We start from the raw sequence: 26350 nt of genomic DNA, 5'->3' as shown, positions 1-26350 counted from the left end.
GTAGTGGTCAGCACTGTCACCTTGCACATTGCACCTCCAGGGTTTGCATGTGTTTGGTGGGTTTCATCCGTGTTCTCCGGTTTCCTCCCACCGATCAAGGACTAGTAGGTGTTCCCAAATTGCTAGTGGTGTGTACATGTTGACGAGAGATCCTTCCATGGTTGTAAAAATGGGAATAAATACAAAATGGTAATGGCAGTTGGCCTCCACTGTCCCTGCTCGGACTACAGAGATTCCTAGATGGATGGGTTGGAGTACATAAATGGGCGTGTCGATGACGTAATTGACCAAAGTAATTGTAGGGTTTGTTTGTTTGTTTTTAATAAACAAGATTTCAGTTTCTTTTTTGAAAGAAAGTTCAATAAAGTTTAAAAAAAAAGTTTTTTATGAATAATTCATTAATTAGACTTACAGCCTGGTACGTAGCCTACATGGAAAATTAGTGTTAAACGTAAATGTTAAGTGGGTTAATGGTTGAAAACACAACCTGATGGTAAATGTAAAAACAATAAATAAATAAATAAATAAATAAAGTTCTCTCCTGCCGGAGTTGCATCAGAGAAAGGATTGTGATTCCCGAACACGCCTGAAATGTGGAGGAACTCGTCCTCGTCCTCGGGGTTGCGGTGATAAGCGGTAACTGTGTTGCTAAGGAAGCGTGAGAAGTATGAAACGTACAAAAAAAAAAAAACACGACGTCAGTCGCGCGCTCACCTCGGAACGCCAACAGGTCGCGACTGGCCTGGAGTGGGAGTAGGCGGTGGGGCGTGGCCTGGAGTCAAGAGGGCGTGGCTGTTTTTAATGCACGAGAAACACTGCGCGAGGAGAACCTGAACGTGCGCTTTCAGGGAGCTACAGGTTAGCCGTTACTGGAGCGTCGGGGTTACAGTTGTAGCGTTCTGGAAACAAAGTATCGTTTTAAACTGACTGAGGAAGTTGTGAAAGACTCTCTCTCTTTCTCTCTCTCTCTCTCTGTGTGTGTGTGTGAGGAAGAAAGGCGTCCAGCACTTAACGAGAGAACTTAACATGTGAAGAAGAAGCCTGGAGTCACCCTAAGGTATTGTTTATGAAAAATATTTCTCATTAATGTATCCTATATTATCGTATATATAAACATTGAACTTCCTTTTAAGTTAGTTTTATGTTTGTTTGTTTGTTTGTTTTTTGTAGTCTTATGTGTTGAGGGGCTTCCCTGAAATGCTGAATATTTTCTGTGAAAATTTTTACAGGATGAAACAAGTGCAAACACTTGTCAGGTGGACAGTGTGTAAAATGTTTCAGAATTATTTGTGTGTGTGTGTGTGTGTGTGTGTAAAGCTAGCATGAATTTTATTTTCACAAAAAATGTGTAAACACCCAACATTCAGCCTATCATCTGAGTCTCTGTGTCAAATAAGTGAAAGGAAAAGCATTAGATATTCAAAGTAATTCCCCTTTGAGCCTCAGACTCGTTTTCCAAGATTACAAAACCGTCTACGAGGAACCTTCTTCAGTAAGAAAAAAATCCCTCAAATTGTTATCGTTGCCTAATTCCATCCAGACCCTCTGGTATTTCCTTAAAATCGTTATCTTTCTCGATCTCCTTCACAGAACACGTAGTTATGCGGCGCTTCAGTTCAGAAGGATCCCTCCTGTGCCTGGACATCTTTCCCTGGAAGAATGCGTCTGAGAAAGACGACTTCCCTGAGGAGGAGGATGAACCCGGCACGTACAGGACCTCGCCACGGATTGTCAACCAAGCAGACCACGGAGCGACGCCTCTGTCGCCCATGCCGGCTGCACCGCAGGCCTCCGTGAGCAGGACGGTGAAGGAGCTCACCAGGGAGCTGAGCTTTTGCATAGAGGATATTAACGAGCGGGACCTGTCGCCTGAGCTGCTCAAGGTCACCAATCTTAACGAGAGCTTTAAGGCGTATAGTGACAGTCAGCTGGCACCGAATGCCCTGAGCAGCGGTGAGAGTGTAGACAAGGACGACGTGCCGTCTCCATCGTCCATGTCCGCAGTTAATCCGCCTTGCCTCAACTCGGGCTCGCACCAGACTCCCCAGAATCGGCACCATGTCCGGTCCAAGCTGTCGTCTGCTAAATTACACCTGAAGAGTCTGTTTGGTCAGGTAAGAGGGGCTCAGAATTTTTTAGATTTCCAAATCTCAATCAACATACAGGACATGTAGAAGCCTGTGGATTGTGGGTTTGAGTCCTATCGGGATGCGACTGAGATTGGGCAGTGTTGTCTCACACAGTTAAGGCTATGGGTTTGCTGTTTGGAAGGTACTGGGTTTATATTCCAGTACCACCTAAGCTGCCATTGTTGAGCCCTTTAGCAAGGCTGACCCTGCACTCTGATCTCAGGTTCTTAACTGGGCTATGTAGGGGGAAATTTTTTTTTTCACTCTGCTATAAGGTATGGGTGTCTAAAGTACAATACATTTGAAGGGGACTTTTTTCCCCCTATTTTTCTTACTTTTCCTCAAGTGTACATGTAAATGGAGAACTTCTACTTTTACTTGAATAATATTCGCCCTCTACATTTACTTAAGAAGCAGATTTGTGCACTTTTCCCACCTCTGGATGTGACACATAAATAAATCTTAATCTCAATGTAGGCTTTATCCATGTTAGTTTTATTTTTTTAGTTAAATTAACAATTAGAGCAAGCCAGATAACCTTAAAACTCCCTGACCCTCATGAGGAAAAAATCTTAAGAGAATTTAGAAGGAAATCCATGCTCCTCTGGGTAAAAGCGGATAGTGGGGTTATAAATCATTACAGCGTACAGGAAAGAAGTGAAAGAGTGAAGACAAACAGTACTGTGTTGAAAGGATTTTCCCTAACAATCCATTGTGAATTGTGAAGACTCTTGGGACGTGCACAGGATAGTCGATTTAGTTACTACAGCTTTTTTAGATGCTGAGATTATTGACATAAAGGAAAGGTGAGAGTCTTTGAAGAAGTGCAAATCTTTAGGGAATCCTTTTATGACATTTCCTCTTTCTTTGATTTGACGCTCAAGTGGTAAGAACGTTACTTGTTTAGTCATTCTAAATGGCCTGACACAAGTGTAAGCACGACACACTCAGTTTAAGTGTTGCTCAATCTCAGGTGTTTGTCAACTTTCCAGTCTTACTTGGATTGCACTTGCATCATCCTCTCTCTCTCTCTCTCTCTCTCTCTCTCTTCTGCTTTTTTTTTCTTCCCCACTGAGAAATTCTTTCAGATTTAAAGCTATGTTTAAGAGCACTCGTACGTGCCGCCGCTTCATTTATTATGTTGACACAGCGCTGACAAGATGGATTCAACTGAGGACCAAATCAAGCCTAGAGCAAACAATTCAAAGGCCACGTCGAGGAGTCTTCATTTCTGTTTAATGCACGTTAATGCCTTTCCTGTTCTCATGTCCTACTTTCTCCATGACGTTAATGACGCTCCAGTGTTGCATAATCACTACTTGAATCTAGTCCCCTCTGGGGGGAAAAAAAAAGAACTGAAGAAATTTGACCTGATTAGCTTTTGTTAAAAAAAATCATTTATTTCTTTTTCTTTCTCTGTCTCTGTAGAGCCCGCACGGTTGTAATCCTAATATCCCAGTCCAGGAGCACAGAGATCAAGACAGCAGGTAGGATCAGTTTAAGATCACGAATCACAAATGCGTAATGACGGTAGGTTTAGTCATGTCGTTCTTAATGCAGTGTAAACATTTTGCTATCTGCTTACTTGTATATGTGGGTGTGGATGTTGGCTCGGATCCATTTGAAATAGGACTCTGATCTAGTTTGTGTCTTACTCAGTGTTGTCCTTTGATTCCTTAGTTTCCTTTTTTTTTTAGTTTCATTCTCGGCTCGTTTCTTTTTCCTCCCACCCTTGTTAAGTTTGCTGCTATTTTTTATTTCCAAGAATAATTCCTCATCAGCCGATTTTCTCGTTTATTCCTAGCGCGAAACAGCGGCGATCCCGCTTCACGAAGCAGTGGAGTCAGGTGGGACACGCGAAGACCCGACTGAGCAGGGCGGAGCTGGAGAAATGGGCCAATTCTCTCGATGTCATTCTCAACAGCAGAGGTGAACCATGCGACAGTGCTTCTACTATTTCATCTAATTAATTTCCAGCTTCCTATGACACGAGAGATGGGCTTATGTACCTCTTCTGCTTGCTTGACAAGTTATGCTTGGAAACGGATCGAGAACAACTGCTTTTGGAAGCCTGCAGGGCTTCGGCGGGAGAGCGGAAAAAAAAAAACAGAGCATTTAATCTTACACCATAAACCTTTAACAATCACTTTGCTATCAACACCACGTTTTTTAATTTTGTTATTTTTTTCATCATGGCATGGAATCTGCGAGGTGTTGGGAATTTCTCTTCACCAAATTTGTCTGCTGTAAGCCTCTCCTGTTTTGTAACATTCCAGTGGTGCTGTGTTGGATTCAGAGACGGTTACTTGGGAGACCAGTAAGGTTCGCTGAACTCATTGTCATGTTCGAGGAACCAGTTTGTGTTGACTTCTGCAACAATAGCGACATTTGAATGAACTAGGTTTTTTTTTTATTTGAGTCCGATTGCAACTCAACAGTTTACATGGACGCTGATCTGATAAGACGTGATTTTACATGCTTGAAGAATTTAATCGGAATATAATTATATAACGTGGTTCTGACCGCTGGGAAAAGATTAAATATAAAACTTTTTTTTTCTAAATGTTAAGGTTAGGTTAGTCTTTTTAGATGAATCCCAACTTCTACATTTTATGTTATGTTAAAATTCCCTACAAGAATTCAGCGTCATCCCTGATTGGTTAGATGATTTATTATGTATAAGATGTTGAGCCAATCAGTGCCCAGATTTCCAGCGGATGAACCTAAAGACAAGTGAGAGAGCAAGTTGTTCTCTTGATTAGGAATGGAAGAAAAGTTTCCCTCTCTAAAGGAATCTCAAATATGGGGCTGAAAGAATATATTTATTCTGAAAAGAGAGAAATAATCAGACCAAGTGTTGACATTGGTAATATTTACCTAATGAACGGATTCATCAAAACTTTAAACCGTCCTCCCATTACGATTGTAAATCCATTCCGATCGGGTCAGACCGAGGTGTTAACATGATGCATTTATTTTTTTTATTTTCAATTAAGCCATTATTCGAATCATTAGTGGAATATAAGCGGCCATGTACACGCACCTAATGCATCTTATTATTGCGGGAAGTAGCCATTATCGGTGCATTATCGGTGCAACACTTAGGTACTTAGCTGTGGCTTGCGAGTGATGAAACATCATTCCCTAGACCATTACACCACCACCACCACCACCACCACTACTCTCACCAGGAGCAGACGCTTGGACTATTGACACAAGGCGGGATAAATCCATGCATTCATACTGCTGATGCTAAAATTCTGACGTTTGAAACATTTTTCCAATATTTTTATTAGCTTCCTGTTCTTCTGCCACTTTACGGTTCGACAGGCTGTGTATTCCAAGAAGCCTTTCTGTCCAAGAATGAGTTATGACGATTAGCCAGTTAGAGTTGTCAGGTTGAACCAGTCTTTGACTATTTTTCTGTTTCACATTCTGACATGAAGCTCTTGACCCTCATTTCTATTTGCATAATTTTAGCGTGTTGCTCCAATTCTACATGATTCACTGATTTAAATTGTTACATTGTAAATAATTTGTTAAATGTCCAGGTGTACAGGAGCTCTTTTATTTTTAGCACACAGTTGTGTGACCCGGTGTCATACCAATTAAGTGGTATTTCCAGGCACAAGAAGTTCTTCCCTGTCAGGTTTTACAACTTGCAGTACTTTCTTGATTAGTTTCCCCGATAAGCCCGGCACCCAATAAAAACACTTTTAAAGAACAAGGTTTTTTCTCCCCCTCCATCTTTGTGAAAGAACTGCCATCTGCAATTTCACTTTGGATTCATCTGGCAGGATATCACGTAGCGCATGGTGCCCCCCCAGGGATCTCATTATCTGTAAAATAAATTTCCGTTTAGTGCAGATTTATTTCAACGCGTACAGTAATATTCTGTTAATTTATAACCGACCACACGGACTTCTATTTAATTTCTTTGGAGTTTTATTTCATGTGTTGTGGTAGCGGTTCCCAGATCATACAGTTACTGAAAGTGACAAACTTACTACTGTATGTTGTAACATCTGCATTGCACTGCAACACCGTCCACCCCTTTCCTTTCTCCACCCCAGTTTCCTTGAAAAGATGTAGCAATCTGCAGCGCGAGGACAAATTGTAAACACAACGTAAAATGTCAGATGTTTGGTTTACAGTGTTCTTAAAACTTGTGTGTGCGTGTGTGTGTGTGCGCACACTGTGTGAACGTCCCATCTGTGTCTTTTCTCTTCTGCCCCCCCCCTCCCTTCGCCGCCTCTCATGTCCCCTGAGACTGTTTTGTGATAGCAGACTTTAGACATTAACCCGTTCTCTCTCTCTCGCTTTCTCTCAGTGGCCACATCTGTGTTCGGCGCATTCCTCCGCTCAGAGTTCAGCGAGGAGAACCTCCAGTTCTACTTGGCCTGCGAGCAGTACAGACAATCGTCCAACACCTTCAGCCTGGGACGACGCGCCAAGGAGATCACTGCCACCTACATTCAGCCTGGAGCACCTCGTGAGGTCGGTCTGCGTCATTCATATCATATTCAACACACTTCTCGTGAAAGCTGCTACTGATTTCCATTCTGAACACCATCACTTACTAACTTTGTGACTAGATAAAGTGTTTTAAATGACATGACATTAAGAATGCTGACATGGGGTCTACAATGTTACGGTTTGTTTAGACAACATCGTGCGCTGCGATGGGGAAATAATCAGTGAGACTCCTTCTCTATTAACTTAATTCAACTAATTTCAACAAATTTTGTGCGTGTTACTATGGCAACCGTAAATGTTGAACAAATGCTGTTGGGGGAAATTAATCCAAACATTCTGGCCAATCAGAAATCAGTATTCAATAGGGGGACGGGAATCACCAGTCACCACCTGATACAATGATATCACAATACCCAGGATTTGATAAAACATTGCGATTCTATAACTATGACGATTTTTTTCCTAAATATCGCGACGCGATATTAAATTTTTTCCTGATTTTGTTACGATTTAAAATCTTTAAAAAAAAAAGTTAAAACAGATGAATTAAATTAAATGATTAATTAAATGTAGCCCGTTCCTTATAACATTAGTTTTCTCACTTAAAACCCTTAATAATAAGCCTTAAGTATGTATATTTTGTTTTAAATTTAGATATATTCTGGTTTACCAGGTTTTTTTTTTTTTTTTTAATCTGGTTGTTTTTTTCCTTATTCTGGGTTGATTCCGTTTTACAAATATTGTCTTTCTCTTCACATAGACTAGATATAAATAGGACACGGTTACTCTCACAAGGCCGAGGATGTGATAACTACACACTGCTGGCTTAGCATAACCAGAGACACGATTTAACAGATTGTGAAGTGACCGGGGGAAAAAGTAAATACTCTTCCTCCTTGTATTTCTAATACACTTGAAGCAACTCTGGAAAAGTATTCCATGTAACTTGAAGACGCCCCCGCAAACTTTGTACACTGAACGTTTTGTTTTGTGAGAAATCTTTTTAACCCTCAGTCAGCCCCCGTTTTTCTTCCCGATTTGTTCACCTGCCTGTTCTTAACACATGCTTTCACTTCCAAAACTAATCTACATGGATGGTTGACAGAAGTGCATTATGGTCAAAAAACTGTCACTCATGCCTTGAATGCAATGACGGCCACGATTGGCTAGAGTCACTATGATTGACTGGAGCTTGTCATTTCATAGGGAACGCTTTATTTGTTCTCAGAACTAAAACTAATTGATCATAAGTTCAAATTTTTATCTGATTCAGTTTCTGCGAACGGTGTGAACGTGACATTAAGGCACAAATTCCCAAACTAGTCAAGACAATTTTAGATATAGACTAAATATTAAACTTATTAAATTTAGTTTAGTTTAATTTTAGTTTGCCTTTGACCAATATTGGGTTTTTATATTGGAAAAAATGTTAAAATAATCCGTTCAGCCATGTATCACAATTTGTATGTACAAAATTGATAAAACCTTGGATTGCGAGTGTTTTGCAAGACAAGCGAAAAAATTTCAATACATTTTAACTTTTTTAAAAAAGAGCAAGGTTTTGTCTGCCTAGCGTCACGTGATTACAACTGACCCGTGGCTCGTGTACTGTTTACTATAATATTGTAACAGTGTGTGTGTGTAAAGCATTGTTTAAATTGTGTAAGACATGTCACATTTCTGCGAAATCCTCAAAAGGAGGCGAAAGCTTGTGTCATTAGAGAGGTTCCTTGTTAAAATCACACAAACGGGAAAAAATTTTCAGTGAGCCAGACAGCGGTGATTCCGTGTGTGTGTGTGTGTGTGTGAACGCAAATACATTAAACCCCTCCTCCTCCTCCTCCTCTCTCGTCTCCCTCACACCAGTTATGATTTTTTAAAGGTAAAGTGCAGGTTAATTTGTTATATTTTAACTTTGTTTTATGTTAATTATTTTTATATAAAAATTTTTGGGTTGTGGACTGAATCATCTGAGTTTCCGTTATTTCTTATGGGAAATTCACTTTGATGTACGATTGCTTTGGATTACAAGCACACTTTAAAAAACTAATTACGCAATCTATGGTTTAACTGTATACGTGTGTGTTTAGTTTCACTTTGTAACGTAAGAGTACTTGGATTACTTTTTTGATGTAACGAGTAATTGGGTTGGGTCCGCCATTTAAGTACTCAGTTAATTAGTTATTTTTTTCAAAAATGTAATCCAATATTCAGACAATTTATGTAATCCATGAGCCAGACAGCAGTGTGTGTGTGTGTGTGTGTGTGTGTGTGTGTGTGTGTGTGTGTGTGTGTGTGTTAAAGTCGTCTTACAAGCCCCGTCCCCGATAACCCGCACCCCCTCTGTTTTTTCTGCTGTTATACCCCTATCCCACCTATGCGGTTTGATTCGCGGTGAGAAGCGGTGTTAGGCACCGTGCGTGATCGCCGAAGTTCTGCAAGCTTCCGCGCGGAAAGATGGAAACCTAATCACAGCACCAAAACTCGCGATGAGCATGATGAACCGTACTTACGGCCACTGCGAGAAACCGAATAGGTGAGATAGTGGTATTAGTAGTTAACAGATTATGGGCCAAACTTCGCTGATTGATGATGGTAAAATAATTACAGGTTAAAGGTCTTGACTAAAATAACATGCAGGAGGAATCACAAAGGAGTTTTCATTTTCTGCAATAGAGAAGTACTTTTATCAGAAAGTAATGCTGTAATGTAACTGATTACTTTTTAATGACAGTAATTTTGTAATGTAATTAGTTACTTTAAAAAGTAACGTCCCCCTACACTATTTATAATAAAATCACAATACAAACTAAACCGGCACCTAGGTATCGTGATAATATCGTATAGGTCTGTAGTGATTCCTGTCCTTTGCTTTATATACGGAGCTGTGTAGTAGCTGTTTTTCTTAATGTTTGTCTTTTTTTTTTTTTTTCCTCAGGTAAATCTGGACAGTAAGACCCGGGACTTGACGCTGCAGCTGCTGAAAGCTCCCTCGCACACCTCCCTGTGCCATGCTCAGAAACGCATCCGTGCCCTACTGGAATTTGACTGTTACCCCCGCTTCCTGCAGTCCAACTTCTACCTCACACTCCTACAGGACGCTCACTGAGGAGCATGTAGGTCAAGGAGACATCCTTAACCGAGGGCATTTTATGGACCGGTGGATACAGGAACGCCTGAAAAAAGGCAGGCACGGACAGCGCGCGATTGTGAATGTCATAATTATTAAAAGATTTAAGGATGATAGAATGAGCTAATCTTCTTTCCTGTTTAATATATTGTTGGGAATAATAGTAGAGTGGTTTAAAAGAATGGAGTTTATGTAAAAAAAAAAAAAAAAAAGCAAAAAAAAAAAAGCACTGAGGTCTTCTTTACACTGTAGTACGTCGATGTCCGGCTCACACAGGCAAGCTTAGGGTAGGTAAAGTGCGCACTTGCATGTAATCATTACCTAAGACGCTCGGTTCACTCCTGTCCTGCTTCAGCGAGCAAAACGGCGTGTTTACACAAAGCAACAGCTCGTCAGGCGAGACCGGCCTCCTCGCAAAGGGTCACCGCACCGGCAGGACGGGAATATCGTGACATTTCCCCCCCCACATGAATTCCTTCCTACCTGATTTAACGAGCGCGCTTGGAAATCGTGTATAGAATTCCACACTGTTGTTTATGTCTCCATAGGTTTGGGCTGTTTAGAAATAAATCCTGTTTTATATATCGTGTCTGATACCTACAGTAAACACAAGTCACAACATGTTTTATTGTTTATGATCCATCTCAATTAGTCGCAAAAAAAATGCAGTTTGTTTTTGTTGTTGTTGATTTGTTTGGGTTTCTTTAATAGACCACAGTCAAAACAGAGCACCACAGACTTTTTTTTTTTTCGTTTTCTTTTTTAATGTCATTGCCTCCATTAGTGCAGGCGGATACACAAGTGAATTTTATACAGAACAAGATTGGCTTTCAAGGATTTCCCAGTTGTAAAAGTGCTGTAATTGTTACCGTATTCGCTGCATTAACTGCAAATCCCAAATCTCTGACTCGGCCATTTAGGCTTTTCAACAAGTACGTTGGATTAAATGTCGAATGCCGAACTTAATGGCTGCTTAACAAGCCCTGAGAGGTTTTTTTTCCTTGTCTGTAGAACTCTAAAATGTTGTTTAGGATGTTTGAATGGGAAAACTGGGGATGTTTACCCTGTCTGTCCTATAAAGATCTGATTATGTCCCGTTTCCTTGGAATTCACAGTAGGTAGTGCTGGTGAGAAGAAGAAAACACACACACACACACACACACACACACACACACAAATAACAATAAAGTTGCCCCAGTGGATCCATTTGGTTTTAGTTTATTGTGAAATAGAAAAAAAAAATCCCTGATTTGACATAATACTGCTTTAAATAGTTACAAAAATGGCGGCATTTAACACATGGCTACAAAACCTCTAACTGCCACATTGCTCAATCTCGTCTGATTTATGGCTTCTTATCCAGCTTTCTACAGGAAGCTCTTCGTCTTCTGCTTTTCTTATCCCTGATTTGTTTTGCTTCGTCCCTCCCCCCGCCGCCCTGCATGTCCTCGATTTCCCCTTCTCGTCTCTGATCTCCATCCAGCTTCTCTTTTTTTCTTTTATTCTGTCACCACGGCCGCGTGCTGCGGAACTCGTGTTTCTGTCTGACCCACTGAGCCGTGCATCGCCTTTCATTCACCGTCCAGGACCATCCGTCTCTCTCTGCTCGTTCCCCGTGCCTCAGATTCGGTGCTGTCCCGGTATCCGGTGCACCGCTCGCGTCATTTCGGGCCTCCTGGTCCGAGGCCTGCTGCCTGATAACAGCCGGGAGCGGTGGAAGGAACACAGACGAGCCCTGGAGATGTGCACTACACAGAGAGATGACGATGATGATATAAAAAAAATAATAATAAATAAAATATTGGAAATGAATACAGGAATCTGACAGCGTCCACTATTTCTGTAATCAGTCACACTGAAACTCTCACGCCAACCTTTGTGGTGTGTTTGTGTGTCCCAGTGCGTCAGCCTTTTCCCCTGCGTCACACACCCTCTCACTGAGAACTGGCTTCAACCCTGAGGAAGCGCACACACAAAAACACAACAACTGCTAACAAGTAAATACCTAGGAAATGGAGTTCTCTTTGGACCACACTAGCTCTTCCCACACACTCTTCAAAAGAAAAAGGCGCGTTACCTGGAAGCTTCAGCTGTTCCGTCATTAAAAGCCCGAGACCTCTGCTGTTCACATGGCGACTGTAGAGGTTGTTTCTGGCAACCAAACCCTGAGCGCTAAAGGTGATGTGAAAATGGGCACACACACGGTGAAGGACAGGGGATGAAGGAATGGGGGGTGTGGGGGGGGGGGGCGTGCCATAAAGGAAATGGTAAAAGAAATTATGTTGGGGCGAGAAATTAAAAAAGGAAAGGAACATAATTAGAAAACTCAAACTTGTACACGTCACGAACATAATCATAAGTGAAGAAAAGAATAAGGAATGCAATGACCGTGTAATGTTCAACTTTATTCTACTTAGTGAAATCTTTTTTAATGAGCAGTTTATACCGAGTTACAACTCAAGAAAAAAATTATGAAGCCGAACAATTTTTAGTTATTTTTTGACTGTTTTTATTGAAGATCGGAGAGCTAAGAATAAAAGAAGTGGCCACAGGATCAGGACGGATTTACTAGACATAAACCTCTGTTTCTGGGAGATTTTACACTTACAGTCTTTGTTCCTTGTTTTTAAGCGAATTACAGAAAAAAAAAAAAAACCTATCTACTCCAAGTCACTTCCTTTTCTCGTTCGTTGACATATTATGAGAAAAAAAAAGTCTGCATGCTTCACATCCCTAAAAGAGCAATTCCATCAATTCCCACATCCTTAAATTAGCCGAATATCAGAAAACAACTAAATCTCTAAAAGGTTTAAAATGCAGCCATCTTCAAGCTTCAAGCTGTAAAAGTCCTGCGTTAAAAGTTTAAAGGTCAACGGAAGCCGAGCTGAGATCTATTTAGAGAACTGCGGAGACATGAGCCCAAAATGAATGTAGCATTGTGTAAGATGGAAAGAAAAGAAAAGGTTGAGAAAGCGGTTGAGGGACGGGGCGAGGTCGAAGGAGGGGAATCATGCACAAAAATGAGGTTGTCAAAACAGGGACACGAAAGTGGAAGGAAAAAGAGAGAGAGAGAGAGAGAGAGAAGCTGTTTAGAAAGTAAGTAGAAAATGATTCTTCGCTGCAAGTGCCAAGAGCAATGCTGTAAGCAACGAAACACTAATGAGAGGAAATTCCATCTGCTGCGGGGCGAATCAGTGGCGGGCCGGGTTCCAACGCCGATTTTTTTTACAGCTCACCAGAAGTTTGTTAAGTGACCTTTAAATGACGGATGAGTCAACATGACAATAAACTTCAGGAGCGGCGACTCTGCACTCTTAAGTCATTTCCTTTTCAGTTCAGTTCGGTTTTGGTTGCCAACTACTGCAAATATACTCCAACTACTCGAAAAGAAATCATAATAAATGGTGTTGCAATAATAATATTGGGCTGCATCAAGCAAAGAAAACAACTAAGGAGATCTGGAATTATTGAAACTGGGTCAAAACACTTTGTTTAAACAAGTTGCATGGTAAAAAAAAAAACATAAAAAAAAAGATTTGACTGAAAAGGTCATGTGACCTGATGAGTCCAGATTGAGCCTATATGAGCCTATATATTATATGGTATATTAAAGAGCTGAAGTCCCAATTTTGATCGGCTCATCTTGATTATTTTTTAATAACCGCTCCTCTGACAGTACGTCCAGGTGTGAGGCGAGTCTATATTAATGTGCTTTCACTAATATGTTCTTGTTGCTATAGCAACAACTTGCACAGACATTATCAAAGGCTAATAATAAAAGGAATAGGGAGGTGTTATATTTATTTAACGTTTATGGACGGAGTCTCCAGTGTCAGCATTTGGTATTTGTCAGGATTTTGTGCTTGGTAAAAATATTTATTGGTAGGTGTAGAAGAACAGCTGTGTTTTAATCTTGATCGTCGTTTCCATTTAGAGCGATGTACTGCCGCTTCCATGCATTTGTTTGTCTTGCTAAGCAGACAGGTAGCTGGTTAGTATGCTAGCTACAGTATGTACAGTTAGCAAAAACGAGAATGAATATACTGTATAGAGGGAAATTAATTTTTCATGCATGTTTCACCAGTAAATCAACTTGAGAACTTGTACAGTATGATATCAGAAGTGTTTTTAAAGGTAAAAGAAAAAAAGAAAAAAAATGAACAGGAGCTGCTGCGCGTACCTGGTGCGTTTTGTCCTGCAGTTCTCGGCCATGTGCGGAGGAATGTGAGGTTGCGGGCGAGTAGTGTGGCTGGGGGACGAGCCCACGCTCAGGGAGCGGGAGAACGGGGAGGATGCCGCCAGAGGAGGGGACTGAGGAACGGCCGTGGAGCGGACGAACGGCCATGGGAGGGCCTTCTGCTCCTCTCTCACAGCTGCGGGAAAAGGTGAGAGAGGTGTGTGTGTGTGTTAGCAAATCATATATATATATATATATAAATATATATACTGTTCATAGTGTAAGCCTGTAAGAAGAATATAATATATGGAATATCATACAATATGGACTTTCCCCCTTCTCTTTAATTTGGATTTGTCACTTCCTGCCCTCCAGAGTCATGAGTCACGTGATTGCACACATAGTAAAGTGTAAAGTGCAAACGTCTGAGATTCCACACACACTTCGAATTCTAATACAGTGCCGTTATTAATGCTATCCTGACTTGAGTAGCAGTGAGTAATTTATACTGTAATGACAAACCAAGGGCACATATGACACACACTGATTCAGAAGGGAATAACGGGTCATTATGGATGTGTCAGCGTAATACCAGGGTTTATTGAGGGAGCGCTAATTTCTGAGGAACTACTACAAGAATAATTACTTTTTTTTTTTAAAGTTCTTTATTATTTAATGAGCCAAACTGTTATGTTTAAGTGGCATATTATTATAGAACCGAATAGGTTAGGTTAGTAAGAAATTCATGTTAAGATCTTAAGAGAGGAAACGATGATTTCATGCTTCGATGCTTTTATAACTAAAAGGTAAATGCGTTTTTCTGTTGTTGTTTTTTTTATATCAGTATTTTAGATCAGCAGTTCTGAGGACCGCCTGCCCCGTACAATTTGGTTTTTACTTTAGTGCTCCCAGTACAACCGATTTTACTAATTAACAGCATTTTCTTAATTGAAATGTGTGTAGTAGAGCAGGGAAAAGAGAAAAATCAGTCAATCAAAGGAGGTACGAGTAATCTGGGTAAAGTAGTGTGCTAAATTTACTCATAATACCAACCAGACATTGTTCTTTTCAGTTGGTGACATGACTATGTTTCATGTCATGACGTGATGTGACATGACACGTCACGTCATGACACGTCACGTCATGACACGTCACGTCACGACACGTAGTCATGAAATAACTGCTTCTACTTGGTTTAAGCCATTGTTATCTTCTGCGGGGTTTTTTTTGTCCAATAGGTACAGTATAGGAAGCACAGAGGACCAGCCGATACAATATTATCATGATACATAGTTGCCGATTCGATTCATATCACGATTTTATAAATATCCTAATTCTATATTATTTTTTCCTAGTTTTTCTTACAATAAAATAAATAAATAAATAAATAAGCAAATAATTCGCTCCTACCACATAATGCGCTGTGCATGAACAGTTTAGAGTGCACCACCTGCAGGAGTATAGAGGAACTGCAACAATTTACCACCTTAAATGCAGACATACAGTACATAAATGTGTGGCGATAAATGAATTGCCACACAAAATACATAAATAAATTATAATTTTTTTGCTTCTATACCGTCCTCTTCACGCTATTTTTGTCATTGCATGTGCAATATACGTAACTTCTTAGTGCAAAATGCATGAATTCTAGCGATATAGGCGTAACTGTTTCTTGCGTTATTTGTATTAAGTGTGTAACATATCATTTATGTATCGCACCTAATTTCGATAGAGACGCCACATGCTCCATACAGATATTCTACTCTATTCCCTTCTATTTTCCGATCGATGCCTGTTCACCCACTGCCGCAGGTTATTTTCCTGACTGTAATATTTGTTTTTCCATATTTCTGCTTAGAATTAAACAAATGAATAATTTAACCCCTCCATCACACATGCACTGAATGAACGTGATAAATAAGCCACGCCAGACCTCATAGGCATGTTTTACACTGTCCCCTCACCCTCTCTCTCCATTAGCGAATACGGTTTGATCTCTCCCTCTGGCTTTTTTGGAGGAGCTTTTCTCAACTGGGCCGCTGCAAAGCAAAAAAAACAACAATCCTGTTAGAAAAACAAAAAAAAAAACAGTGTGATCGCTTTGCCTGGGTCTAAAACACAAAGCCACACAAAACATTAATATTTATATGTATATACTGTATATTCATGTCCATGATTTGTGTGAGCGCATATCCGCAAGCTGTCATTCAGCATTCATGAATATATATGTATACACACACGGTAGGCTTTTTTTTTTTTTTTTTCCTTTGGGGTTGCTGTTGTTGGGAAGCTCTAAGGGTTTTTGCTTTATGAGTTGGGGATGTTTCCTCGAGGGGACTGCATTAGCACAAGCAGAGGTGTGGATGCTGTTTCCTGAGGCGGAGAAAACAGCGAGCAAGCCAGGATATCATATCATCGCACTCTCTTTGCAATGCAATATAGTGCAATTTTTATTTTTTATTTTTTGAAGATAAAAAAAAAAAAAAGAAGAAGCAGCAGCAGGAAGGGTAATGTGGGACGGCGAGAGTGTTTACACCGAGATGCCTCAGGTGTGATAAGGTTTTGCGATGATAAAACAGGGAAAAGACTGCTGAAGGGGGGGAGGGGAGTAGAAAAAGCGAGCGTTCTTACAAAAATCCGTACATCCCCTGATCCGTCACAGGGGAGGAAGGAGCGCCTGGAAGGTTGACGAAAAAAACAAACAGGGAGCCGTCATGACATGAGAAATATGAGTTCCCCCATTGCTGTCCTTATTCTATAAATCAGTAGCATTTCACGTCTAAACACAAAATCGTGAATCTTACCAGGTGACAATAGGCGGATTTGTCTCAAATAAGACTTAATGATTTAAAAAACAGATACAAGATTATTAAGTCACAAATTGGCAAGCTGATGCGTCATCTCTTTTTATATCAGACGCCATTAAACGCCATCAATTTAGCTATATAATCCCCTGCTACACTAACGCACGTTTTCCCAAGGTAGGACGTTTTTATCAGACCACCTGTGTCATGTCTGAAACCCTGGCCTCCCAGGAACTCCTTAAACGGTCCAAACATGTGGAAATGGCTGGAAATGGAAGTGGCAATAACTCCAAGTCAAGTTCCTGTAATGTGCAAGTGCTGTTTTGCTGAATGATGCGTGTGTGTGTGTGTACGGTTCTCAAATTATCCATAGTTTTTCAAGATCATGCGTTCCACTCGCTGAATGTTCACTTTAAAATGTTTCACTGAGAGTCTCATGCTTAAAGTCTTCTGTAAATGTCAACCGGTTTTATGCCCTCATTCATCAGAAAGTTGGACTGAGATATTAGTTGGTTGCAGTGGAAAAGAAAGCGTCACCTCATTGTTCCTGACTACGTGCCGTGGTGAAATGCGCGTCACGTAACACCTGCCGCAGGTACAGGCTTGTTCAGGCCTTGTTTCCTTTGCGTAAAAAAAAAAAAAATCAAACACAGGTTCGGCTAATCTGGAATTTAATCTTAATGCCACATGCCTTGAGTCGGTCTTCCCATTCCCAACCTCCACTCGCACACACACAAGCGTCCTGTAAATGTCAGAAAACGAGCTGGGCGAGTTTTTTTTTGTTGTTTTTTTTCTCCGAGCGCGCTTCGACGTAATCAGAAACCGCTTTCCTAACGCTTTGCCATAACGCCGGCCTGGTGCGTAATCTCAAAGTGTTACGCGTATTTACATTACTAAAAATAACGACGGGAGAAAAACAAGAGGTTAGACAATGAAAAGCTGAAACATCTATCAGCTTGCACAGAACCATTGTGTCTAAACCGAGTCCTGTGTACAACCGATGAATGACTGGAAAGTAAAACATTTACATCTCATAGCCTTGAGTAAAAACTTTGGTAAGATTTGAATGCCAAATGAATGAATAAAGAGGGGGACATAATTCCAAATTCCGATTCCGAATCCCCTCGGGCATGCACATGGTGGTGATCTCACCTGATCTGTTCCTGAAGAAGCCATCAAACACCACAAAGTTATTCACCTGATGCAGAGAACAAATGAGACAAACAAAAGGACATTGATCAGTATCGTTCGTCAAACTTTTAATTCGTGTACTATAAGAAAATGTCCAAAAATATGGACCATAAAACTTCTTCCACAAAGTTCTATAAAGACTTGAAGAACAAAACCATGACCTCACCTCCACTGAACATCTTTGGGGTACAGAACTGAAACACTGTTTAACCTCAGACCCACCCCTCACCTACTGTACCACCAGACCTTAACTTCACAACAGCTACGATTCAAAATCTAGTGGAGGTTATAATAACAGTAAAGCGGGAATAAAACCAGAATGGGATGATCTTCAACAAGGAGATGTGGATGTGGATGGTTCTGTCTAACTGGCATTCCCAAATTGGTTGTAGTGTGTGAATGACCGTGTGAATGTTGACCAGAGGTCCCACTACAGTCGTTAAATGGGAATAAACACAATGGTAATCGCCACTGGCCTCCACGGTCCCTAGAAGAATTACGGCGTCTCCTTTTAAGTACATTTAGAGATAATCAGGATTGGTTTATATGATCTAAATGTCTGTTCCGACTAACTCAATCTTCAAGAGAAGCATGTTCTTGTTTTGATGCCTCTTAGATGATTTATGAACACAGCTGTTCGTCCCATTGTCACTGTGGAGCGTTACAACAATATTTAGGTTCTACAGTAGAGATGTTAAAAAAAAAAAAAAAAAAATGTAGTGTCTTTTTTCTTTTCTGCTGACAGCCATGTCATTTAAAACTCATCATCTCCAAAAAAAAAAGCTCCACTGGGGAGCTCCGGGTTTGTGCTGTGGTGATTGGCGCGATTAGTGGAGTGGGGTCTCCGAGGATCAGGCTTGTTTGTCTGGTGCATCCCATTGGTGCTGAATCGGATTGAGATCTGTGGAATGTGGAGGCTTAAGGTTTTATCGCGTCCAGCTACTTGGAAGAGCAGTGAAACGATTCTAGCAAACAAAAAGAAAAGTCCACTTGGCATGACTTCCAGATGTTTTTCTCTGGAAATTCTAAACGACAACGGTTCTTATCTGGAATGAAGTTATTGATTATTTCTTTGTTGTTGTTTTTTTTAACAGATCTTCATGCCATGGTTGGCTGGCTGAGAGACAAGCCAAAAAAAAAAAAAAAAAAAGCTTTCTAGCTTTCCATCTCTTTTCCTGCTGTATGTTTCCCCACTGCTCCTATATGTACTGAGAAGGATTAAAGCAAGGGCGGAGTGTTGGTTTGTTGATCATCTGTAAAGGCCACGAATCTCAAATAACAGGTGGTGTGGCAGTTAGATAATGCAGGTAAATCATACCTGAGGCACGCTGTGTTTAAGTTCAAAGTGTTTCTCTAGAAAGGCCAGGAATTTCGAGGAAGGTCTGTCATAAGCCATCTGCTCAGGCTCCACCTTCTTGTGCTGGCAGAAAAAGCAGGAAAGACATGAGTAAGTGAACGTTTTATACTGGTATATTTAAATGACAGCAATATATAGAAAAACAATTGTCAAGTCCTTAATTTGGATTTTTTTCCTTTTCCCCATAAGTTGCGTAAATCAAACCCAGATGGTGTTAAGCTTTCAGCTGCTTCCTCATCAAGGAGCAACGACTTGGCACAGGGTTTACGCTGGATGCCCTTCCTGACACAACCCTCCCATTTCAAATCAATTAGACCGGAATCGAACCCGGGCTTTCTGCCTGACAGGTGAGAAACCTACGGTACCACTGAGCCATTTATACCCCCCGGTTGGTCAAAATGATGTCCAGGATGAAATATCGTGTCTTTATGCACTGGTCCAGCCATCAATAGCATGTTAAATGTCCATGATATACTAATATACATTGACTGTCCACTTTATTAGGAACCCCTGACTCTGATCGTCCAATAAGGGAAAATACTAGTCAGCTGGTCCATTTACAGTCTCCACCTGTCCTGTCTCAGTTAGTATGTTCCGTAGGTAATATAGGTTCAGATTCATACTTTTGGTTAAGGGGATTGAACTATTGACTCTTGTAGAAGCTTCACTGTGCTGTTTACTGAGAGATGCTTTTCTGATCACCAGGGTTGTAACGAAATGCTTTTTCTTTTTTAAGTGTGAAAATCCCAAGAGATCCACAGTTTCTGAAACCAACAGAGTGACTCCGACGATACATTTCTCTTAAGGAGCCCGCTCGAGAAACCATGTCATGTACAAGTGCATTACTAAATAAACGACTGTTTTACTAGAGAGCGATTCTTTAGGCATTACTACTTTACACTTTGTTTATTTGTAGTACAGCGGACTGACTTGCAGCATGAAGTGGAACAACTCCAGCCCGTATCCGTGTCTCTGCAAGCTCTCGGTCACATAGAAATCCAGCACACACAGAGGCTCGGTCTCCACGTGCGCCCCCTGCTGGTCCTAAAACAGAATGCAGGAACGTGCATGTGAGAGGATCAGGGTCACACCTTTTAACTGACATACTACACAACACATTTTATTCCATAACCTTTATCGTTGATTCCAGGACACGATGTGGTGTCCAGTTCATGTGTGAAAATGATTCCTCTCAGAACGGCTCGGACACAATTTGAGGATTCCCGTTCCATCGGGGAAGAAGAAAATCTCCATAGATGTGATAACCTGGTCATTCAGTATATTTAGGTCGTCAGCTGACTTTTTGAATTTTATTGCCACATAATGTTTTTTGAGCCTAGAGCAACCCCAGATTATAACACTGTCTCCGGAGACTTGGACAGTGGACACTATGCATGATGGGTGCAATGATGTCTTTCTTCTGATTATTCTCACCAACAAGTGGTTTTCTTAAGGACACACAGCTGTTTAGTCCCAATCCTGTAAGTTCTCATCACATTGTGTGTGTGTCTGGGAAATGCTCTTACTTTCACTAACACAAAAAATTTTTTGTTTTGTTTTGTTTTTTTACCATGGATCCAAAGAATTTCATGTTTAGTTTATGATTTTAAATAAATTAGGTCACATTTTCAATGCATGCAGTTTTAAAGTTTTTAAGGAAATGATCCAGTATCCCTGATATCAACCTTTTGCATGTGACATCATGACGTCCCGCATGACTTCTTGCCAGATCTCAATATCTTAAACAACACTTTGTTTCCTTAAATATTGCTTCTAATCGTCTCTGATGCAACCGTGTTGTGTTTTACTGTAAGTTACAAAGCTAACTTTCTTCTAACACAAGCCTGAACCCCAAATCCCTCTCTAACCCCTGATCAAGGGCACTACAGTTAGTTAGCTATTAATTAGAGATTGAAATATTAGTTGGTATAAAGTTAACGTTACCCTAGCATCATTTTCCACAGCATCGTCTCATCCGCAATGAGACGGCGAAACACTAACACGTCAAATCCATGTATTCGTACACTGTACCCTGTGACCGACGCCATGGTTGTCATTTAACAAAATACTAATTTTTTTTCCTGATATCATTCCAGATTTTTTTTCCCGATTTTCTCCCTGATTTAGTCGTGTCCAATACCTCCACGTCACTAGGGGGCTCCCACATTAAGGCTACTACTACCACTCAGTCTAGAGGGCTGAAGACTGAAGACTATCAACCACATGACGCCAGCCAACTGCATCTTTTTTAAACTGCTCGCTCACACACCGTTAGGGGCGGAGTAACACACTCGGAGGACAGCGCTAGCCGCTCCTTCCGCGTGCATGAGCTCACAGACGCCCCTGATTGGCTGTAGAGCCGTGATTAATGTGGGAGCACTAAGTACCTCTCATCCCGAGAGAGCTCAGCCAATCAGCTCTCTCTAGACCTCCGGCTGTGAGAGGTAACAGCATCACCCGGGAACCGAACCTGCGATCTCCAGGTGATAGCACGAGCACTTTACCACTGCACCACTTGGAGGTCGCCATTATTTCAGATTTTTAATTCAAAACTCTTGCACAGTATACACCTACAAGCAGAAAGAGCTTCTTGTATCCGACTTTCAGGTATCCGACTGCAACTCCGCGGCCTCTGTTTAACCCGAGACGGAGACACAAAGAGACACAGAGACAGGTGTTAATGACACCTAAAGGGTGAAGAAAAAAAACCCTAAAGACTTAATGTTATTTGCATTTACAGATTAATTAAAATTTATTTATTGAGGATGTGCAATTTAGTCTTTCGTTCTATTTGGGGCTCACCCGTTCCGCTCTCCGTCCTTCAGCAGGTAGAGGTAATGTCTGTTGGCCTGAAGCTTAGCGGCACTCGTTATCGGAGCAGGAAGCTTCTGGGCCTAAAGTAAAATTATTATTATTTTTATAATGATTAAAGACAACACACTATATATATAAACCATGACAAAAAATTAAGCATAAACAGCTTATAGATATAAATCACCTTAGCTGAGGCTTTCCCTAACTCATCAATAACAGCGGCAGTCTGATTCTGGGCGTCAGGTCTGAAATACAAAAGTAAATCATTATTAGGATATCACTGATATAATGATATAATGACTACAAACATGAACTCTCTGAGCTTAGTGGTTAAAAACGACGGGCTATATAGCTCAGAAGGTCATGGGTTTAAACCCCAGCACCACCAAGTCAACACCGTCGAGCTCAGATGTTTAATTATATAAATGCAGGACGCTCCGATTCACATCTGCCAAATGCCATAAATGTAAATTGCCCATCTTATATAACTGTAATAAACTTAAGTGACATATTAACAAACATCCTTATTCTTAAGAACGATATCTCGTTCCAGCTATGAAGAACAGTAAAAATGACTTCTATTAGTAGTAGTATTAGTAGTTGTAGCCGTGGCACTGTCGGGGTTTTTTTTTAACCACTTCCCTTTGGGATTAACAAAGTACTCAAATGTCTGACACACACAGTGCGACCGCAAATCAATTCCCGCTATCTGATATGACCCAGATGACGGTGGGTTCCCTGTTGATTCCGGTTTCTCTCAAGGTTTTCTTCCTATTTCCATGTCAGGGAGTTCTTCCTTGCCACCTTTTCTAGTTCTGGAAGCCGTGATAACAGTAGCTGAAGTAGTGTAGTTGACGGATTCTCCTCACTATGGAGATATATATCCATCGTTTTCATGATGGTTACTTAAGGGGTCAGGTCGAACAAGCATGCACACGGAGCCGGGGCGGGAATCGAACCAGGACCCTGGCGGTGCAAGGCGACACGCGAACCACTAAACCACTAATGTTGTAGTAATACATTATATATTTGTGGAATACACACTAGCTTTGACACCAATCCACTGCACGACCATATACACACACACATGTGCATTCACACTGACGCAATAGTGCTGCACAATTATCTGCCCAAAAATCTAAATGCCGATACGGACCAGTTCATTCATCTAACCGCAAAAGGGCGCAATTTATAACAGGTAACATCATATAGACCTCGTCTGTCACCTACAGTATGTAGCTTTTGCAATCATTTAATATTTGTTTACATTTGATTATTTGTGATCGCTTGTGCTATTGTTTGCTGTTCTCCTAGATTATTTAAATACTAAACAGTGTAGTTTAGGAATTGATGGCTCTGTGGTTGGTAGGTCTCTCGTCTGCCATGCGGAAGGCCCGGGTTCAATTCCCACAAAATGACCAAACCAAACTCCAGCCAATAGATGCACCGCCTGTTCCACGCCCGGATAAAATGGCAGGGTTGTGTCAAGAAGGGCATCTGGTGTAAAAACCCATGCCAAGTTGTGTGCAGATCAGATGGTCTGCTGGTGGCGACCCCGCAATGGGAGAGACAAAGACTAAATGTGACCAAATTGTAAACCAGTAATGACAGGTTTTACTCTGGATTTGCTGGTTTCATTCAAGAGTGTGTGTGTGTGTGTGTGTGTGTGTGTGTAAGTGTGATGGGTTGGTGTAACATCTGGGAAGTGTTTTAGTTCCATGCCCAGGGTTTGTACAATATGAGTCCTCCACAACCCTGACCAGGGGAAAGTAAAGGGGTAAATAATAATAATAATTATTATTATTATAAGACTAATTAATAATATTATTATTACAAGTACCATCTAGTCTTTGCTTTTGCTTTGATAGTGGAAAATATTCCTGAACCCGCATATTATACAAATACTGTATCGTGCTGTTTAAACATAAAACAAAGTTGGAATGTAAATAAAAAAGAAACAAACAAACATGAAGATGAATTTGTTGGTTTAATCCACAGAATAAAACCATGCCATGGTGTGACTACAGTAAACTTGTGAAGGTATACGTTGAGTGAGTGTGTGTACTTTACATGAGTGTATGTGTGTGTGTGTGTTGTCCTGTGGTGGGATGGGTTGGTGTAACATCCAGGAAGTGCTGTATCTCCACGCCCAGCGTTCATGGAATATAAATCGATCACAACCTTGTCGAGGGAAAGTGAAGGCAAAATAATGATGATGATGATGATGATAATTATGAATAATAATAATAATAATAATAATATGATTATGATTATTATTATTATTGCAGGTTGCATGCACCTTTTTGCTTCCGCTTTGATAGTGGAAAATATACCCCAGCCTTAATATTATACAAATATAATGTTATAAAATGAAAAACAAAACAAAAAAACAAACATGTAGAGAAAGAAAAAAAGGTTTTAATTTAATGATTAAAGCAGACATTATGGGGAGACAACAATAGGGTTCAGTGAGTGCATGAAGCCAAGCAGCTGTTAAGCCACGCCTCATAAATCCTCCAGATGTTTTTTTTTTTTTTTGCATCTAAAGGAATAAATGATGAATCTAAAAGAAACTGTCGTACCTTGCATGAGGTTTCCTGGCAGCACACAGGTTGTGATCCAGCACTGAGATCCTCTCCGGGAACAGAGAGTTCAGGTCGAAGGGGAAATCCATTACAAGTAATATTATATAGATATGTAATAGATATATATATGTATATAGATAGAGAAAGGGAGAGAGATGAACAGAGTTTAGATCCACAGCAGCCTCTACTACACTCTACACATGGACATCTGATCAGTGCCCATGAAACCCTGCACACATTTATCCCTGCAGCCTCCTGTCCTGCATTGTCTCTCTCACACACACACACACACACACACACACACTCACTCTCTCTATCTCTTTCTCTTACACACACTAACAGGCCAGAGTACACTAATGCAATAAAGCAGTGCACCACCAGGACTGCATGGGATCAAAGCATTTCCTCGAAAGCTAACAGAAAAGATACCAAATTCACCCAAAAAGCAAACAAAACGTAGCCTGATCGAGCCAGATCTCCAGAAAAACGCAAAGCCTCTTTTAATCAAAGGATAAATTTAGACCGACCCTCCCAACACACTCTTTATTACGCACGTAGGGCACTCGTCAGGGCGTGGGAGCCATTATGTCCGCGCGCTCTGTAGTGGCCGTGTGTAGTGCGCACCAAGGCATTCGAGATCGAACCTGTTTGAAGTCCCCGCGCTTCCGCTTCCGCTTGGCAACCACGCGCCGAGTTCGAGCGTTTACATAGCAACCAGGACACGGTGTGATTTCCTTTGCTGTGATATTGATATAAACAGATAAATAAATGAAAAACTTAAGCGTTTATGGTCATGAAAGCTGGACCAAAATCTCTTTTCTATCTTTTATCCTTTTTAAGGAGAAAGACTCCATATGACGTCATGGGCTTATATTATATAGGAGTTAATTACAATTTAGGGTATATGCACATATGATTATAATTTAATAATAATAATAATAATAATAATGGCAGCACGGTAACATCATGATTAGCACTGTTGCCTCACACCTCCAGGGTCCTGGTTCGATTCCCACCTCCGGTCTGCGTGCATGAAGTTTACATGTTCTCCCCATGCTTAGTTGGTTTTATTAGGGGGCTCCAGTTCCTCCCAGAGTCCAAATCATCTAGATTAACGTGTGTGTGTGTGTGTGTGTGTGTGTGTGTGTGTGTGTGTTTGTGTAGGTGTATCCTTCCTCATGCCTCAAGTTTTCTGTGATAGGCTTCAGACCCCCATGCTCTGTCTCAACACAAAAAAAAAAATCTCTAAAAAAATTATGTAATGTTATTTTATTGTATGTGAATTTTAATTATGTAATTGATAAATCATGTTGAATATCTGACATCTTCTTCTTGTTCTTCCTCTTCTCCTTCTTCTTCTTATTTTTATTATTATTAATGTTTAATTCATCTGAAGCAGCTCCAACACTGTTTGTCTGTAATTAAGTTCCCTATTAATTATACTACTACCACTACTACTACTACTAAATAATAATAATAATAATAATAATAATAATAATATACTTGTACAATATATAAAAATAATACAATTGGAACTGTAAATATCTGGCATTCGTATTATTATTTTGTTTTTGTTTTTGTTTAATTTATCTGAAGCACTATTTCCATCACTGTTTGTCCTATCTTGTTTTGTTCTCTATTTTGTTTTGTAAATTACATTTAAGCTTAATAATAATAATAATAA

The 26350-nt window shown here is 40.5% G+C and overlaps 2 protein-coding genes across 9 annotated transcripts; one reads left to right on the top strand and one right to left on the bottom strand.

Annotated features, from left to right (window-relative positions):
• Positions 1–798: 798 nt before the first annotated feature.
• si:ch211-152p11.4 (regulator of G-protein signaling rgs-7) lies at positions 799–10317 on the top strand. 2 transcript variants are annotated; one of them, XM_053489626.1, is made up of 7 exons: positions 799–858; positions 994–1057; positions 1591–2114; positions 3558–3616; positions 3934–4058; positions 6460–6626; positions 9544–10317. In XM_053489626.1, exons 3-7 carry the CDS (start codon positions 1602–1604, stop codon positions 9712–9714), a joined length of 1035 nt encoding a protein of 344 aa, XP_053345601.1. In that variant the 5' UTR covers positions 799–858; positions 994–1057; positions 1591–1601; the 3' UTR covers positions 9715–10317. The 2 variants fall into 2 exon arrangements, with proteins under 2 accessions (XP_053345601.1, XP_053345600.1); XM_053489625.1 differs by having other exon boundaries at positions 807–1057.
• A 157-nt stretch (positions 10318–10474) lies between these two features.
• Positions 10475–25272, bottom strand: atat1 (alpha tubulin acetyltransferase 1). 7 transcript variants are annotated; one of them, XR_008356686.1, is made up of 13 exons: positions 24664–25272; positions 22266–22326; positions 22070–22161; positions 21842–21899; positions 20198–20311; positions 19229–19330; positions 17872–17917; positions 16547–16592; positions 15880–15954; positions 13916–14108; positions 11813–11907; positions 11610–11691; positions 11284–11483 (listed from the first exon to the last, which is right to left on the bottom strand). XR_008356686.1 is itself a non-coding variant. In XM_053489619.1 (12 exons), the coding sequence occupies exons 1-12, from the start codon at positions 24753–24755 to the stop codon at positions 11243–11245; spliced, it is 1251 nt and encodes a 416-aa protein (XP_053345594.1). In that variant the 5' UTR covers positions 24756–25269; the 3' UTR covers positions 10475–11242. The 7 variants fall into 7 exon arrangements, 5 of the variants coding, with proteins under 5 accessions (XP_053345594.1, XP_053345595.1, XP_053345596.1 ...); XM_053489619.1 differs by lacking the exon at positions 16547–16592 and having other exon boundaries at positions 10475–11483; positions 24664–25269; XR_008356687.1 differs by lacking the exon at positions 16547–16592 and having other exon boundaries at positions 11610–11722.
• Positions 25273–26350: the final 1078 nt, after the last annotated feature.

This window comes from Clarias gariepinus, chromosome 28 (assembly GCF_024256425.1).
Source record: "Clarias gariepinus isolate MV-2021 ecotype Netherlands chromosome 28, CGAR_prim_01v2, whole genome shotgun sequence".
Lineage (NCBI taxonomy): Eukaryota > Metazoa > Chordata > Actinopteri > Siluriformes > Clariidae > Clarias > Clarias gariepinus.
Note: the sequence above shows the minus strand (reverse complement) of the source record. Positions and strands in the feature narration are given on the sequence as shown.

Excerpts from the sequence above, each read along its gene's own strand:
- atat1 (XM_053489619.1), bottom strand. The coding sequence starts at position 24,755 with ATGGATTTCCCCTTCGACCTGAACTCTCTGTTCCCGGAGAGGATCTCA. Across the intron at positions 11,692-11,812 it reads GGAACAGCTGAAGCTTCCAG|GGTTGAAGCCAGTTCTCAGT; the intron begins GTAACGCGCCTT and ends GCGCTTCCTCAG. Across the intron at positions 11,484-11,609 it reads CACACAAACACACCACAAAG|TGCACATCTCCAGGGCTCGT; the intron begins GTTGGCGTGAGA and ends CTCTCTGTGTAG.
- si:ch211-152p11.4 (XM_053489626.1), top strand. The coding sequence starts at position 1,602 with ATGCGGCGCTTCAGTTCAGAAGGATCCCTCCTGTGCCTGGACATCTTT. Across the intron at positions 4,059-6,459 it reads TGTCATTCTCAACAGCAGAG|TGGCCACATCTGTGTTCGGC; the intron begins GTGAACCATGCG and ends GCTTTCTCTCAG. Across the intron at positions 6,627-9,543 it reads AGCCTGGAGCACCTCGTGAG|GTAAATCTGGACAGTAAGAC; the intron begins GTCGGTCTGCGT and ends TTTTTTCCTCAG.